This window comes from Lissotriton vulgaris, unplaced genomic scaffold, assembly GCF_964263255.1.
Source record: "Lissotriton vulgaris unplaced genomic scaffold, aLisVul1.2 SCAFFOLD_1644, whole genome shotgun sequence".
Lineage (NCBI taxonomy): Eukaryota > Metazoa > Chordata > Amphibia > Caudata > Salamandridae > Lissotriton > Lissotriton vulgaris.
This window is the reverse complement of record NW_028246115.1, coordinates 409,258-427,680: the sequence shown is the minus strand read 5'-3', so window position 1 is coordinate 427,680 and position 18,423 is coordinate 409,258. Positions and strand designations below refer to the sequence as shown.

Sequence of the window (18,423 nt, the reverse complement as noted above, 5' to 3'; positions counted from 1 at the left end):
ATTGGAACAGCTGTCCGAATTGGTCATTGTAATTTCTCATTCGGAAGCTATCCATAGAGCTGGATTAAATGGCTTGAACGACTCGGTCTGTCGGAATGCCTTTGAAACGATTTCGGACAGCTCACACAGCTTCCTTGCATTGTAATCGGTCGTCCGGAAAGGTGTCTGATTTGGTCGGAAACATAGGTTTCAAATCAGATTTGCTGAATCCGATTCCCGTTTGGAGCCTTTCCGGATGGCATCGTAATCGACCCCTTAGTAGTCTAGTCCTGTGTTATTTATAAATATTCTTACTTTGCTTTGTAGCATCTGATAATTATTTTTGTTTGTTTACTTACTTCAGGGTAGATTTTAGTAACTGATGTTCTATTCTAAGTTCTTTGTAGATTTGTTCTTTTTGGAAGACTTCTAGTATTTTGTATAGTGTAGGCTGAGTTCTGCCTAGTGTGGACTGGAAGGCATTATGCCAATTCTTCCACTGCTTTGTTTGTTTTTGCTTCCCGTGCTAAGATGCTGTCATAGACATTCCACCATGGTATCTGGAAATTTAGTTGGCATCTGTGTCCTGATCTACGGAGTCTGTCACCCCATGTGTCCTTGAAGTAGTCCATTAAGGGAGTTCATTTTTCTTCATTATATAATAGGAAGGGTTCCTCTCTATGGGTTATTGTTAGGTGTGATGGTGTGTCTATATCTCTGAATGTTTTAGGAGCAGGTGGGGTGTCACTGGTTGCCTTTTTAGTGTGTGTTACAAATGGTTTTCAGGTGTGTAATGGTGGTAATTGACCTGGTATATTTTCAGGTATTTGGCGTAGTATACTGTCAGTACTACTGGTTGCTTCTCTTATATTTTCCAAAACTTCTCTCAATTCTATCTCTGTAACATTTGGGGGTGGTTATTCTCTTTTACGTTAATGACTACCGTTTCATTAGTAGTTGCCCTCTCATAACATGTATTGGAAAAATATTTTGCACATTTCCAAATAATATTTTCAGTAGAGGCATTAACTGTAGGTGTATTCAATGTAACACAATAACAGATTCCCATTCTGTGATGTTATACATTTTCCGCCTTCTGTCTATATATATTTATTTACTGTAATAAAGTAAATCTAAAAAAAATCGTTATTAATATAGTTAAACATAGATTTTGTATTTCTTTTCCAAACGTATTTGTATGTTCTCCAGAGAAGTTTTGAGTTTGATATTTTTGTTTCAACAATTTTCTTCTGATGGAATAGAAAACATAGTTTTATTTATTGCATGTGTTATATTTTTAATGTTTGATGACGTTTAGGTCAGGTTTTGGCGTTGCTGTTGGAGTAAGTTTATAGTTGATTTGTAAATATAGTTACTTTATTTTGTAGTGCTTGATGTGCACTTGTCGGTGGTGTTCAGTAAGAAAGTTTGATAATCTGTTTAAAAGCAGAAACCTTTAAAAGTGTGTTAGACATTGTTAATTAATCTTTTAGCAAGTAACAATTATTTTACTTTTTATTTTAAATACAATTGATACTTACTTGAAGATGAAGTTATATAGTTGTATATTTTGCAGCCTTCTCTTTTGCATGAAAAAAAACTGGCAGATATTCCCCCCTGTTAAAATGTTTGGCTTCTTTTAAATGTATTTGCTTTAATTACTTTAGCTTTTATATTGTTTTTTAAATTGGTTAAGCTATTTTAATGGTTATAGTTGTGTATAGTTTAGTTTTATTGGTTGGTTTAGGCTGATTAAAAAAAACAATTGGCAGTTATATCCTCATTTGGTAAATGCTAATTAATATATTTTGTATGTTTGTCTTTTATATATGTTTATTTATTTAATATTATATTTATTTGTTTTAAAAACAATTAATATTGTTTGTTAATATCAATGTTAATTACATTGAAATGTGTTTTAAATATGTGTAATGTATATTTTAGAGTAGTACTATGTTGATATTGTTTATATTTAAGTTTTTGGTGAAGAACAATTATATTGTTTATTTATATATTTTAATTATTATTTTGTATATAGTTATTGTTTGCTGGTTTAAATATTGTGTTTTTAGTAATTTGTAATCATATTTACTACTTGTTTTAAGTATATTTATGTAGTCGATGTTGTTTTCGATATTTCTGACACGGTAAATGTTTATTTAGAAGTCACATTATTTTAGTTTTTTATATTTTTGCTTTCACTATTTGTAAGATTAGATATTTTTGACACTGATTTCATAGGTACGTATAGGGACTTGATATTTCTATGAATGGTATTCAATTTTCGATAATTTTGTGGGACGATATTTGTTGTCTCGATATTCTGTCACTGATCCAGTTGAAGGGCCTGATTACAATGGCGGGTGCCATCTTAACCAACTTTAATGCCTGCCACATTTAGATGGCGGGCAGCTGTGTGGCACTCGGAAGACCTGACTGCCATGGATTTGACTGGCTAAAGAAGCCCGCCAGTCAATCGGACGCTGAGTAATGCCTACAATAATGGTAGTGCCTACCAGGCACCGCAGTAGGCATTACGATGTTCCTTCCCGCTGGCCATTACAGGACAGTGAACCCGCCATGTAAAGGTTGGTGGAAAGGAACATTGGGGGACCCTAGCCAGCAGCCCTTGCCCGCCAGCCCACAGACACGGGACTTGGCTTTATTCAAAGTAAACAGGCTTGTGACTAAGTTGACGTGTTCTATTAAACACAAGGAGCTTGATTCACAAATCAATTTGCACACCTGAGTTAAACTAAGGTGAGCAAAATATGCTGCTTATGAACTTAAATGAGATTGACAGAATAAGGACTATTGGAATTTTACATTTATAAATGTAATATAAGGGGGCTAGAAACTGGGGATTTCTGGATGAGGAAGTCTACAAAAGGAGACTACACAGATAACAAATTGGCTGCCGGAATCTGTCTTTGGGGGCTTCCCTTCACACAGGGCCTTTCAAATCGGTGCCCTGAGGGTACACAAGGGACCCCCCTTACCAACAATGCACAGTGCAGTAGGCACCAAGTGGTGCCCGCCACATGGTGAACGATTTTCCCCAGCCATCCCTTTCTTCAATTGGAGCCTGTGTTCTCATTTGAAACACAGGCTCCCATTGAAGTCAATGGGAGTCCGACCGAATCGTATTCAGAAGCATCCGGATGTTTCCAAATCGCTCAGTCGGACTCCCCCAATTTGAGTAGTTTGGAAAGTACTCTGGAACCGATTTGGTAGGAATGCTTTCTGGACGAGATCGTAATCAGCCTCTTAGTGGTATAACCCAAAATGATGGGAACCCCTGCAGAATGTAATGAGGAGCCCCCGAGTCTCCCAATCCTCAAAGTAATTTATTGACTTTGGGCTAAATGGGGTCCCTTGAAGGATTAGGGGCCCCTTGTGGGTTGGGCCCCCCACCCCACCGGGGCTGCTGGGGCCTTTGCTAACCTATGTTGTTTTCAGTGAATAGTACTACAGCCAGCTACCCAGGGCTAAAACAGTTGTTAAAGGTCTTCAACAAACTTATAGGCTCGAACTGCAGGCGAGTGCCTTCCACGAGGGAGGGGGCACTTAAAAACTGATATACCCTGAGCAGAAGGGCCATAATGGTATTCGAACATTCCATCTTCTGAAAGTAGATTGCTCTTAATGAAAAAAGGAGTAACAAATAAAAGTTTTGTAATGTTGGAGCCATCATTGGCCCTGATCCACAGCATTGTCTAATCGTTAAACTTCTATAGTTTCAGCAGTTAGTTCAGATGAGCTTGGGCTGTTTTTGAATGCTGCACAGCCATGCAAACGGTAAAATAGAAAGAAACCTAATCCACAAAGGGAGAAGCTTTCTTGTGCAGACCACTAGTCACAGAAAACACACATTTTAAAGTCATTGTTAATTATTGTCGTAGCACTAAGTCAAACCAGCCCATAACTTACTACACACAATTTCCAATGAATGCGACAAATTAACTAATTGGGGGAGTTATCTTTTAAATATTGAAATCACTATTGTTGGTACATTTAAATCATGGCAATTTTTTTATATGCCATCGTTTTAAATAACTAGCAAAATTACATTTTATACTTGCATGGTATCACAGGTGGGTGCTTTCAGTAAGGCCTGGAACCACTGCGGTAGATGTAGCCTTGCATTATTTTTTTCCTTTTTATGTGGGAGCTGTTTTTGGTTTTACCCATTTTAAGATAATCTCAATGCAGATTCTGGGTTGGGTGGTAAGTTCTAAAAGAAGCAGCAAGGCTGCGGTGCACCATATTCACTGTTTTTTATTTCTTGTTGCATGTTTTCCAAAGTAATGTGCAAAATGCAAACGTGCAAAAGGAAAAGTGTGGTAAGGGCAAACAGAAACAGCCATGTCACCCACATCCGTGGGCTTTGTCAAGGTCATCTGATCCATCCCACAGCAACTATAAATAGGATTAAATAAGTTACACATAGGTGTTGGGCCATTGTTATATGAAGAGCAATGGTAAACAGACTTCCATCAATAATATATATATCACAAATGAATAAAGAAGAAATAAATACTGATTTCGAGTAGTCAAGAATTTAATGCATCCTATTGCAATTCAGTGCAATCCCATGACCTAACAAATCAAGAGTAGTTAGATTTCTGGAATTTAATTTTATTAACAATGTGGTAACATCATTACCAGGAAGGGAAGGTTCAGTTCACCTGCCAGTCAAAATTCCAATAGCAAAGTAAATGTATGTCCTCCTTTTACTACATCAGTTCCTTTTATAGATAAATGTCTACCAGCATGAGATCCTGATAGATTCCTCACTAACTATTGCATTTGACTCAACTAGGGAACTATCAAGCTAAATTATAGCCTAACACCCATGTCTACTAGGCCAAGGTCATTGTGTCTATTTGCAGCGGACGTAGGAGTAGAGTTTCCTTTGCAACAGTGTCCTGATATCCCAAAAATACCTTTAATTGAAGGGAAATCTTTGCTACCGAGCAGCACACCAGGCTTAGATTTGTGCGACTGTTGAACAGTCAAAGGCTAAGATATGTGTGATACACAATACCAGACGTTTTACAACTACTAATAGAGTATCTGGAGTTGCCAAGCCATGAAGCAAGAGCCAAAACAAAGTGGAATAGGCAAAAAGAGAGGTGTGAGACATAGAGAAAATCCCATAAACCAAATGAATCAGGATTGGGGGGAAGACAGAAGATCTCACATTACAGCAGGAACCATATGTAAGTGTTCCTAAAGTTAATAGATATCTTTCGGAATTGGCATGTGGGAGTATGGGAGACTCAAGTGCTTAAGTTGGCAAAAGGAAAGTGCCAAGGCTCTTCTCAGGGGCTGCTGTAGCTTGCACCACCTATAGCACTGGCCAGCACTGCCAATGACAATACCACCATCTCTAGATTAGACCGACAGTGCCACCATTTGGTGGATTTTCAAAAGTGCCAGTATTGACAATTGCGTACCGGTGCCAAGAACCGAAACGCCCTGGCTCAAATTAAACAATAGGAGAGCCTATCATTTCCCTGAAAACTGGATGCGATTGATTAACTTACATAGCATGAAAACCTCCAAGTTGTAAAATAGACGTCTGATCAATAGAAGAGAGAGGCCACGGTCCTGATGTAAGCTGTGGCTATGCTCCTATAATTTTCCAAGCGTATGAACCAACAAAAGGTAATTTGGAGTTAATCAAGAAAACTTTAATAAGAAATAAAGGAAGAAAATTAGTTGTTTTCAAAGTTATTGGAAAAAAGAAATATATCTTTAACCGCATCGCTGCGGCGGTTATTTTCGCGCTACGTGGCTTTTTTCTAAAAGCCGCGTTAGATGACGAGCTCAGCTCGTCATCCGCACACGCCCCCCGTGGCCGATTACGAGCTGAGCTCGTCATCAGCATCGAAGGGGTTAAGGAAAATCAATGAGACAACCAGTTGCAAAGTTGAAATATGGTGAAAATGTTTCAGAGAGACATGTGGGACCTAGGTGAGTCTTGTGGCTGATCCACAATTGCACAGACGCCAATACAAAAGGGGATTTTCCTGTACAGATTTCTACCTGCACTAAAAAAATTGTAATGACTCAAACAAAGTCACAAACGACCAACCTGGAAAGTCTGAACATGCTAGATCTTCTTAGTCATATTTTACATTAAGAATCTGAAATATTGATACTGAAAAACTGTAGCAGGAACAAAATCCCAGGATGCATCTAGCCAATGCATCTTTTTTGCAAACTTCACAGATACCTAAGCACTTAAATGGGCGGTTTCTACAAGATACACCTCCAGCATGGACCTACATCGCCGCTCTTGGCAGGAACTTTCCTGTTAGAGCTATCAAAATGGGCAACAGTGAAGCAGATGATTCCACAAAATCAATCAGGCTTAATGCAAGGGCAAGCACGGCAGCTAACATTTTAGCACTTTCAATATTAATTGACAAATATGAATCGAGGAAACAACAGTTATATTTATGCTTTGTGGATTTCTAAGCAGCCTTTAAATGTGTGCATCAGAAATCCTTTGAGAAATTTTGGAGAAACAAGATAAACCAGCTTGCCTCTTAAAAGCACTTCAATTACTGTATTCCAACACTGGGATCAGAGTTCGAATAGGTGATGGTTCATATTTATCAAGTAAAACTGATACCTCTCTAGGATTAAAACAAGGGTGTGTTCTTGAGCCCTATCTATTTAACTTGTTCTTATCGGATTTAACATACACATTGGAGAATGAAAGAAGACATAGATGGAATATTTTATAAGCTGATGACGTCATTTTATTAAGACAAACAATGATAGGATTACAAAGTCTTATAAATAGAATATCAAAATACTCCTTGGTAAATGACATGGTAAAAAACGAGGTTAAAACAAAAGTAATGGAAGTCAATAACAAAATTAAAAAAATATATAAACATAAATGGTATATGCAAAACCATCAACTAGAGCAACTGAAGACCTACCAGTACCTGGGAGTGTTATTTGATGATAAGGGCTCATTCCGGCAACATAAAATGTACTTGCTAAGGAGAAGCAAGACCTTACTTATGACATTTCGTACTTTGAAGAGGTCCCTGAGAGGTCCTAGCTATCTCCCTCTGCTAAAGGTAATAAATGCTAAATTGTTGCCTAGCATCACTTACGGCAGTGATGCACTTTGCAGTAAGGGCTCTATCACTTTAACTAATGTTACTACTAAAACATTCAAGCTTCTTTTCTGGCTTCCCTGTAAATGCATCACCAGCCCAAATTAGTTTAGAATTTGAGGTATCCAATCAGCTAATTTTAACCCCTTCCGTGCTCGTGACGGAACCACTCCGTCACGAGCCACGTGTGCACTGTGCTAATGACGGAGTGGTTCCGTCACGCCGCTTACGCTCCGCCCACACTGCATCAATTACGCGCATGCGCGGCTGAATTGATGAGCGGGCGGGGCCGTGACGGAACCACTCCGTCATGAGCACAGCTTGCCCGTGGCTCGTGACAAAGTGGTTCCGTCACGAGCATGTCGGCGCTGTGCGACACCCCCCCTCACCCCCAGCGCCATGGCAAAATTACCGCCGCGGCCAAGGGGTTAATGAAGGACCAATATATAAAAGTATGGAAAAGAATAAAAAGAAATACTTCCAGCCCAATGTGTCAATCACTCGGCATGAAATACATTGAAATCAAAACAAGCAGTTTGGGAAATACTTACAGTGTTAGATAAGTTCTCAGCACATTCAATTTGAGACAGGTCTATAACACCTGGGTCTTTCATAAACGTTAATAACAGAATAACAAAATAAACCTCGATGTTGAAGGACAAAGACTCCTTCTCAAAAAGAGCGCACACATGGATGATTCTAAATGAGTATAAAACTCCCAAATCACAGTTTTACCTAGAAACTACTTGGTCTACAAGACTAAAAAAATACATTTATTAAATCAGCTAATGCAATGCCATGGTTGCCCACATCAAACCCCATGTCCTGTTGACTATGCAAAAATGGAGAAGAAAACATCACCCATTTAGTCTGTGTATTCCTCGCTATTAAAGAAATATTTTAATGGTCGAGGAATTCGATTCTTCAGCTCTGATAATGAGTTTTAAACCAACAGATATAGTCCTGAACTCCAATTTTGCAAACATTTCTATACTGGTACAAAGGAAACTAGACTCTTGCCTAGAACTGACTACGCCAACTTGGTGGTCTAAATTTGGAGAACTACCGTTGAAAAGCTTTCAAAAAAGCTTTCAAACTAAATATGCATAACACTTAATTTGCACAGCATGATTTGCACTAAGAAAAGATGTGCATTTTTTTAAATCTGTAATGGTAAGACGGAAATTAGGCCTTGTAACCGGATTTCAGTATAAATAGTAATGTGACTACCTAAAGGTATTTTAATGAGGATCCTTGTATTTGTAAGAAGGACAACCCATATGTGCCTGATGTATTGTTTTTATTGTGTGTGAACGTTCCTTGTTTAAGTAACGGTATGATTTTTAGGCTTGCAATAAGGACAAATCATAGGTGCCCAAGGTATTGTTTTAATTGTGTGTGAACGTTTCATCATTTTATATTGTAGCAGCATTTCAGAGACAATTGCTGATAAGCTCATCTAAATGTCATCTTAATCACTAACGCCCAAGTCTAGTCGCATGGGAGAATTGTGTTGTAGGCTGATAGTTGCAGTGTGACACTGTATGACACACAACCATATTTCTGAACCTTGGGCAATAAGTATTTCTTCATAATCCGAGGGGAAAAAGGCAGTGAGGGAATGCTTGACTAAATGTTAGCCAAAGGTAATTACTCGGTCGTTCTCCAATAGCAACGTCCATCCCTAACTTCCATGGAAAGTCTCCTCCTGATGGGAACACAAGAAACCCCAAACCTGTTTAGTTTATTTATGCCTCATCAGTGAGATATACCATGATTCCTATGACACAATGAGCACATGACCACGGCCCACGTGTGGCAAACCCGCTATACTTAGGGCGTTACACAGAATAAAACAAAATCGTAATGGGTGGAATGCTTTCATTAATCTCAGCCACTGGTAATTACTCAGGGCCAAATTACAGTCCACCATTTTCTGCTCTCTATACCACTGTAGATAGAGACGTCCTACATTCAGGTCAGCATTGGTCCTGTTTCTGAAGGAAGAGTCCATCCCTAAATGTCAGTCAAGGTTCCTTACTGACGGGACCACAAGAAAAACATCAGACCTGATTTGACTTATGTATGCGTAATCAGTGAAATATAGCTTCCCTACTGTGAGACCCGCATTTGGGAATGCATTTATCACTAAAGATTTTGTACTGAGAAAAATAAAAAGGTGATGTATGGAATGCTTTAACTAATTTCAGCTACAAGTAGTTAGTCGGCAGTATTGTTTTTTCCCCAATCTGTTACTCTAGAAAGACCAGCCTATCAAAGATCTGACAAATAATGTCCAGAGTAGTTTTTACTAATATGAATGGTGTCGCTTAACAATATGTTAGTGTTAAAAATTGGGTTTCTGGTTGGATAGGGTATGCACCTAAGTCAGGCAAAACCCACTACTCTTGTCAGGGCAAGGGAGGTACATGCCCAAGATAACCCCTGCTCACCCCCTTTGGTAGCTTGGCAGAGCAGTCAGGCTTATCCCGGAGGCAATGTGTAAAGCATTTGTGCAACACACTCATACAGCAGTGACACACTAGGAACACCACAAAAGAAACTCAACACAAGGTTATATAAAAATATTCTTTGTATTAGCCATAAAAACATTAGAAAACAATCACATATATTACCGTGCCACTAGGCACTTGTCATGACTTCACAGGGATTACATAAATCGCTAGGCCAATCGGGCCTCTGTCATAACCATTACAGTTAGGGCGACCAGTAACTACTGGTAGGATTGCACTTAACACAAAGCATTAGGCATAACCATCATCAGCAGTGCACCATAGAAAACACTTGAAGTGTGGACATCTTTGTACTTCTCACTGGTAATGTAATATCCACAGCCTAATTATGTCAGGGCATAACACATTATGCATACTTCACTTGTATCTTTATTTCGGCTAGCATAGACATAAAAGATTTACAGGTTAAAAAACATACATTTTAAAAGAACATTTCACAATGCATCCCTATAAGAGGGCAGCCTCACAGCAGTGAGAAACCAAATAGGCTGTTTGTCACTACCAGGACATGCCACACAATTAAAGCACATGTCATACCTTTTAACTACACCACACCCTGCCCATAGGGCTAGCTAGGGCCTACTTTAGGGGTGACTGATATGTAGTAAAAGGGGAGTTGCAGACATGGCAACCACTTTCTATGCCACGTCACAGTGGCAGTAGACTGCACGTGCAGGCCCTGCAGTGGTAGAGGCCTGGGACAGGTTTGAAAGACTACTTTGGAGGGTGGCGCAAGCAGCGCCGCAACTCCACCAGTAGCATTTAATTTACTGGCCCTGGGTATATGGAATACCATGGACAAGGGGCTGATAGGTCAAATAAATATGCCAAACAGGTGTAGACCAATCTTACCAAGTTTACCATAGAGAGTACATGTACTTTAGCACTGGTCAATAGTGATAGAGGGCCCAGAGTGATAAAACCACTAACAACAGGTCAGAAAATACAGGAGGAAGGCAAAAGGTTCAGGGATGACCCTGCAAAAAGGGCCAAGTCCAACAGCTAATTATTATTATAGGACAATTGGATAACTGAAGTGTCAGTCTAAGATACTGACTTCGTATCACAACAGCCTAACAGTAGCAGGAAATTCACTTATAGTGTACAGAATTCCATTTTCACAGAACAAACAGTGGCGAAGGCCTGTTTAGCAGTGCTCAATCCATAGGATAGGTCTAAAACCTGTGCTCTGAAAGTGTCAAAACAGTGGAAAAACCATGAGCACACAAACTTTCAACAGCAGTCAACAGGTGTCAACAGAGGTGGTTAGAAAGGACCCTATTACTACTCAAAAAGTAGTGTGAAATAGCTTGGGAATTTTCAGGGGCATATTTATGAGAGTTTTGCATCATGTTTGCACCATGCAGAATGGTACATGCACGGCGCAAACCTCTAAGCCATATTTTTTAAGCCATACAAAGCAACTTTGCGTGGCTTTGAATGACTGCAAAAATACGGAGTTATGCAACACAGCACAAATCGCTGTGTTACATTACTCTGTGCAAGGTAGGCGTTCCATGGGCATTGCAGTGGGTGATCCCATGCAAATCCTAAGGTCTTTGAGGCATTCCCAGTTTTGCCAAACCTGGTAAACTGGGAATGCGCCAAAAAGATATGTTTTCCCGGGTGGGGTGTAACAGGGAGAAATATCTTTATTTCTCCTTGTTTTTTTCCTCTTTACACATAGAAATAGGAAAACACCTCTATGTCCTGCACAAAGACAATTCTGCCTAAAACACAGACAACCCTTGCACTAAGGCACCCTTGCGCCATGGAGCAAGGGTGCCTACCAGTTTTTAATTCGAGCTAGTGGTTTCTGGTGCTTGGCACTGGCACTTAATCGTCAACACCGGCGCTTATAGTGTGAACTAGACCCAAAGGCATTGGAGTACTTTTCATGAGCACCTGTTAAGGACACATTCATTTGTTGGTAGGCATGGGGAGATTCAGGAGCTCATTTACAAGCTCCTTTCGCCACCTTGTGCCGCTATTGTGTTACTTTGTGTGACGCAACGGCGGCGCTTCATTTGCTGCATATTTACATCGATGCAGATGTGTCACTTTTTTGGGGGGTTTTCACAATGTTTCCTGTATTGGAATCGGCTACGCCGCATTTGTTTTTAATTTATGCAAAGTAGACGTTCCATCGTAACCATTTCCCGTAAAAATGACGCAGTGGTATTTACCAGTTTATCCGTTTTTGGCGCTTCGGGCTGCTGCAATGCCAATGCGTCACTATCCCTACGGCTGCTAAACCAAGGCGTTGGGATAACTCATTGGCTGTGGCTATAGGACCACACCAGCTGTAGTGACTCGACTTTAATCTGCAATCAAGTCACAAGATAAGTGGGCCACAGAAGGTAGGTGATATGTACACATAATATCACATTTTGTGACATTACCATGCTGACGTCACACATACAAGTGGGCACTATGCCTACTAGTATGCGTCACATTCAGGACAAATATGTTAGAGCGCAAGGTAACTTTGCCACCTTTTTATGCTCAAACACATTGGTCCCCATACAGTAGGCTACTCGCGGCAGATTAAACTGACGCAGTCTCACTTTTTTTGATGCATTGCTGTTGTTGCGTCAGTTTCTGTGCACCATAGAGCACTGTATCATAAATACGGCTCATCCATAGTGTTGTAAGCTATTTTGCAGCAGGCACAAGTAAACTGAAGCATCTCTTCTTTAGTGCAGCAATGCATCCGTTTCTTGTAAATTAGCCCTTAAGTGAATTGCCTAGAATCACAGGATGTTGAGTCGACGCCTAGACTCAGACAAGGTTCCGCAGCTCCAAAATCAGCAACTCTGGCCATGACACCACATCCTCTCCCCACTTGTAGGGTTTCACGGTTTGTAGTAGGTTCTGTTATAGGCGCCGCTAATAGGAGCAATGGATTGGTGGAAGATGTCTCCTGACGAGTGCCCGGGTACTTATTTTCCCACAAATTAACCACTGGTGCCAACATTGGTCCTAGGCTGCTGAAACGGCTCCAGCGCAGGAGAAAGGACGGGAATGCGCTATATTGGATAAATAGTTACGGCACATTCCTGCCCTTTCCCTATGACGCAGGGCAGCGCAGCCAGGTAACTTGCTGCGGTGCACTGCGCCAATATTCCTGTAAATATGTCCCACAGTTTTTTTAAAATAAAGCATTGCTCTATTTTTTTTAAGCACTTGACAATGATGTCCCTTTTTTTGGAAAAGGGGAACTCTCAATCATACCAGTCGTACACATTTGTGTAAAGAATCCTAAGAAGGAATTTTTGGCGATCCCCAGTTAAACAATGACCAGAGGTGTGGTGATGGCCTTAGATACCTCTAAAACATAGTTCAGATCAATTCTGTGTCTCACTCATTGAAATGCTTTTCTGCAGGTCTGATTTCGTTGGATGAATTCCGCCACACTTGGAAACTGCTGAGCTCCCATCTGAACATTGAGATCAGTGACAGCGCCATCAGTAATCTGGCCCGCAGCATTGACTTCAACAAAGATGGGAACATCGACATCAATGAGTTCCTGGAGGCCTTCCGCCTGGCCGGCCAACCTCACAATGGGGACCAGTAACCGGCTGTCGGTCTCACCTGACCTCCATGAGTTGTCACAGAGAGGACATGATGGAAATACTTTGGAACTCTCCAGCCTCATCCTTTTATATGCCATTTATCTGTTGCCCTTGCTGCACCTGGGTCTTTCCAAGCAGTGCCTGAATTGTACCTGTGCCGACGAGGAAGTTCAGAACCATGGATAAAGTCCTATCCATTGGGATGTACAATTATTTTACCATCAGCTGTTTATGATGAAAACGACTGCATGGATGATGGGCAGGACAGAACTGGTGGTTTGATGTATTGTGTCTTCAAAACTTGTATCTTTTTATCTGTCTGATTTAAGAAAAACATCTTCTGCAAACTAAGACAGCTTCAGTGGCCACGCCCAGGCTGGACTTTTATGAGCACCATTCACCAAACCGAAAGCCTTTGGACACTGCGATGCTTCGATAGTATTTTGACAATTGCTGTAAAGCATTTGCCCGTTCAGACTTGTTTATGTACACTTTGCATGATCCTGGTTATTCCATTTTTACTTTTTTTTGCTTTTAGCTAATAAATGTCAGTGTTGCAATTTTTTATTTGGTTTTTCAACCGTTTTTAGTTTGTGAAAATGTACAAAAAAAGGGGTTATTGAGAAATACGCCCTAGAAACATATTAGTGTGGCGATAGGACAAAAGGACACATTGATATACTGGGTCCGGCAAATCACTCGAGGAGACATTAGCATGTTCATATACAGTGCAACATAGTGAATTAACATAGATTGTACTACAGAGTTTCAGAGAAGGCCTTACAACATCATCATCACCATTATGAAGTCCATATTAGTCCCTCCATCTCCCCTATATTTTATGAAATTTGCGTGGTCATCCCCTACTCTTATAGATGAATTTTTCCGCTGCCCTATATAAGTCCATCCCTTTTCACCATTCATCAAGGTTAAGTACTTCAGGAGCCTCCCAGGGCTGGGCTAGGTCTTGTTTGGCCACCACTAATCCCATGTTACATAGTAATAACTGCATTCATGGTATATCCAAGTCATGGCGACTCCCCAAGAGGACATATTTAGGATCACCAGAGAATTGTATTTCTAGAATTGTGCTCAGTTCTGACAGTATTTGTCGCCAGTATGTTTGTGTGTTTGGCCAAGACCACAGTGTGTGAATAAAGTCTCCTTGATTTCTCCCACAGCGCAAACAGTCCAGTAAGGGTGCTCTACCTATTCGATGGCCCCATAATAGCAAATCCTAGGCAGGATTTTTAGCTGAATGTGGCATAATCGGGCCCTGATTGCCACTTCTCCCTGGAACATCAGGGCAGCCTCCCAGTCAATATCCACCAGGGTGCCTACTTCTACCTCCCATGTTGTCCGCAGTTCTAGGAGGGTTTTAGGCATATTATTGTTAATAGTCTTATAGGTGTAGGAGACAGCTTTCTTGCGGAGGTCGTCCATTAAAAGCCTGCACTCTAAGCGGACTTATTCAGGGAGGTCCGGGAGGGATATTTTCAGCTTTCCATGCATGTTTAAATTGTAAATATTTATAATATTGTCAGTTGTGGAGCTGGAATTCACACTGGAGGTAAGTAAAGAGCATTAAAATACCGCCAACCAATACGTTGCCCAATTTAGAAATGCCTATGCGATCCCAGTATACAACGTTTCTGACTTTAGTAATCGCTTTCAAATGTCTGCCCATCCACAATGGTGTCTCCCATGTGGATTTTCTGTTTCCAACCCATGGAGGAATTTGCCTTGTCCAACGCCTCTAATGTTTATTTGAGTAGCTGGTAAGAAGCCATATCACCCCCACGACCATGGAGAAAACATTGATATGGGAGCACATGGAATTAGGCCTGTTCTAGGGCAAAAGTGGGATGGTCTCTATCCATGTACCCCAGTCATTATTGGCTATCAGGCAGGTTGCCCAGTAATAGGTCTGGTGATCGGGGAGGCTTATACCCCCATTGTAGGGGTTACGTTGTAATGTACAAAGGGCTATTCTTGGATACCCATCATTCCACAATAGGTTTCTAAGTTCGCCTTCAATTTGTGTGAGAATATCATCAAGTAGTCTGTAGTACATGTTTTGCAAAGCATATATGGATTTTGAGAGGGTGATCTTTTAAATTGTGAACACCCCCTAGAGTGTTAAGGGTAGTCGCTTCCAGCAGGCCACATCCGATTGAAATTAAGACAGTATTGTTCTTGCGGGTTGGGCAACACTACTCACGAAGGCCGTCAGGGCATAGATCCCCAGGTATTGGAACCCTTCTGTGGAAATTTTAAAGTAGTCGGGAAGATCCGTCGGTTCAGGCCATCTGCCCATGGAGAAGAGTACTGATTTTTCCCAATTTGGGAGTCAGGCAAATCACTGTTTCTGGAGGGTTTGGGTCATAAAGGGAAGATGTTATGCATCAAAGGCCTTCTCTGCATCAAGTGAAACTAAAAAATGGGGGTCTTCCCTGTGCTGGATTCTTCTTGCCATCCAATTATGCAGTTGTCGCAAATTTTCCCTAGTCGACCGTCTTGGCATTAATTCAGGTTGATCATTATGGACGAGCGGAGTAATCACTTTCAGGAGTCTGCTGGTTAGAATGATAGCTAGGACTTTTAGTTTATATCAACAAAATAGTATGGTACGAGCTGCAGGATTCACTGGGCTTCCCGGATTTATGTATGACCTGCAATTCTTATTTGTAAATCTCTTTAGCATTGTTTTTAAAGCGCAAACTTGCACAACGGTATCAGAGCGCTTTGCATGAGCACCAGTTGCATTTCAGATGGACACATTCATTTTTAGGCAAGCGGAGATTAAGTGATTTGCCCAGAACCACAGGATGTTTGAGCCTCCTGCCAGACTTGAACGTGGTTCCTCAGCTTCAAAGTCGAACACCCTAGCCATTAAGCCACACCCTCTGACACTGTCTTCAGAATATCCAGTAGGTTGGTGTTACACTATTGTAATGTTACATACACTACACCAATGAGCTGTCCAGGAAAGCATGAAAGTAGAACAGCACAACAGTAAATTCGTAATCTCAACCACCCCCAATGCATTTTAATGAACAATTCTATTACAACAAATACTATATGAGGGGAACCTCTACAAAGAACACCCATACCCTCAAATGAACGTTTTCTCTAAGTGTATCTATTTGTTACACTGTTTATAGCTCTAACCTTTAGGTTAACCCTATCCAAGTCCCTTTATCTAATTCGTACTCATTCCCACTCTCTTCTACTTAACCTTTTGTTATAATTTTACTAACCCTTAAACCACAGCTTTTCCTTAACCCTTTACATAAATCTACCCCTGAAAAACCTTAATCTTAACTCCAAACTCAGTCCTTACACTAGCACCAGCACGTACCCTAATCTTGCAATATTTTACAATGAAAATGCCCCGTTGACTTCCATGGGAATTAGTTGTACCTCAATTTTATTTATGGAGGTGGCCATTTATCCATACACCAGATAAACACTAAATTCTGTCTGCTCTAGGGCCAGTAATTGGCTAAATTGCAGATGATGCATTATTTTCCCTGAAGTCAAGAAAAAATCAAAGAATCTTCATTATTTACCTAGCTTTCGTTAAATAGCAGAGATCTGGCAATTGGTAGGGCAGACAGCAAAAAAAATACCTATTTTCCTGTGCACCCGGATAAATGGCAGGAATTCTATACAGTTTGCCATCTCTACTCTAGGAAAAACGTTTCTCTGTCATGTCCTCAGAAGTTAGACAAATAGCATAGAATTTCTGCTATTCACCTAGGGCCCGATTCACAGAACTAACTTAAGACAAAATCCTAAACTTACTACCATTTTGGTATTCACAAAAGGCACTTACTCATTTTGGTATTCACAGAAGGCACTTACTGATTTCAGTATTCACAGAAGGCACTTACTCATTTCGGTATTCACAGAGGTTACGAGTCCTAACTTTAGGACTCCTAAATGCCTTCTGTGAATACCGAAAGTCTTAAAGTTAGGATTTTTCTCAGTTTAGGAGTAATAAAGTTAGGACTTCTAACTTTAGGACTTCTAACTTTAGGACACCTAAATGCCTTCTGTGAATACCGAAAGTCTTAAAGTTAGGATTGTTCTCAGTTTAGGAGTAGTACATTTAGGATTCTCAACTTTAGGATTCCTAAATGCCTTCTGTAAATACCGAAAGTCTTAAAGTTAGGATTTTTCTCAGTTGAGGAGTCCTAAAGTTAGGAGACCTAACTTTCCTACTCCTAAACTGAGAAAAATCCTAACTTTAAGACTTTCGGTATTCACAGAAGGCATTTAGGAGTTCTAAAGTTAAGACTCTTAACTTCTGTGAATACCGAAATGAGTAAGTGCCTTCTGTGAATACCAAAATGGTAGTAAGTTTAGGATTTTGTCTTAAGTTAGTTCTGTGAATCGGGCCCCTATTAGTTAGGTAGCTATGAGGACCCAGAATTTCAAATTTGTCACGCAAGGCCATGCAGGATACAATTTGCTGCGCTGAATTGCATAAGTGGGAAAACACAATACAGTGCCATTGCTACAAAGATTAGCCTGCCACTGTTGCCATCCACTGTGCTAGTGCACAAACAGGATATCTCATGTAACGCACAGCCTCAGCTTCTCTAGCATAGGGTCTGTGCTGGAAACATGCTGATCCAGTACAAATACATATACATAGATACATTCAAAAGTTTTCAGTTCATTGGATGTGTCTTGTATATTGCTGCACACATGCAATATGTAAGTTTGTGTGAGAAATAAACATGTTTCCATTTGTTTGCATTTGCTTCAAGTAAGCATTAGTTTTTAACCTAAAGCTCCCTCTGACTATTTTAGTAGTTGGGCTTTCTGATTAAAGCAATGGGTGCAGGTGTTGATCCACCTCAGTAAAGCCCCTTTGAAGAAAAGAGGGGCAAAATATTCTTTCTGTTCTGAAATGTTTTCTCCAGTGCAAAACACTGTTTACGGTGGATGGTAACCAGCATGCACCACTTTGCGCCATTTATTGCCAGCACAAAGCTTTACTAAATCTGGACAAAGGTTTCTGTTCTATTTGCCTTCTTGGCTTTTTACCTCATGCAAGAAATAGTTTTCCCATTATGCTCTTGTTATAGGATGCTAGCATCAAGACGTCTCAGCATTTGTGTACTTTAGAAGCTGTTTACTTACTTACGTACTCACGGACAACAACTTTCTACACTTTCACAA

At 40.4% G+C, this 18,423-nt stretch overlaps 1 protein-coding gene across 1 annotated transcript in view; it reads left to right on the top strand.

Annotated features, from left to right (window-relative positions):
• PPEF2 (protein phosphatase with EF-hand domain 2) overlaps window positions 1-13,270 on the top strand; it is a 141,282-nt gene extending 128,012 nt beyond the window's left edge. Inside the window, exon 17 of the mRNA XM_086949276.1 lies at window positions 13,042-13,270. Within this exon, the coding sequence (XP_086805402.1) occupies window positions 13,042-13,232 (191 nt within the window). The 3' untranslated portion in view covers window positions 13,233-13,270. The remainder of the gene's footprint in view (window positions 1-13,041) is intronic.
• The last annotated feature ends 5,153 nt before the right edge of the window (window positions 13,271-18,423 follow it).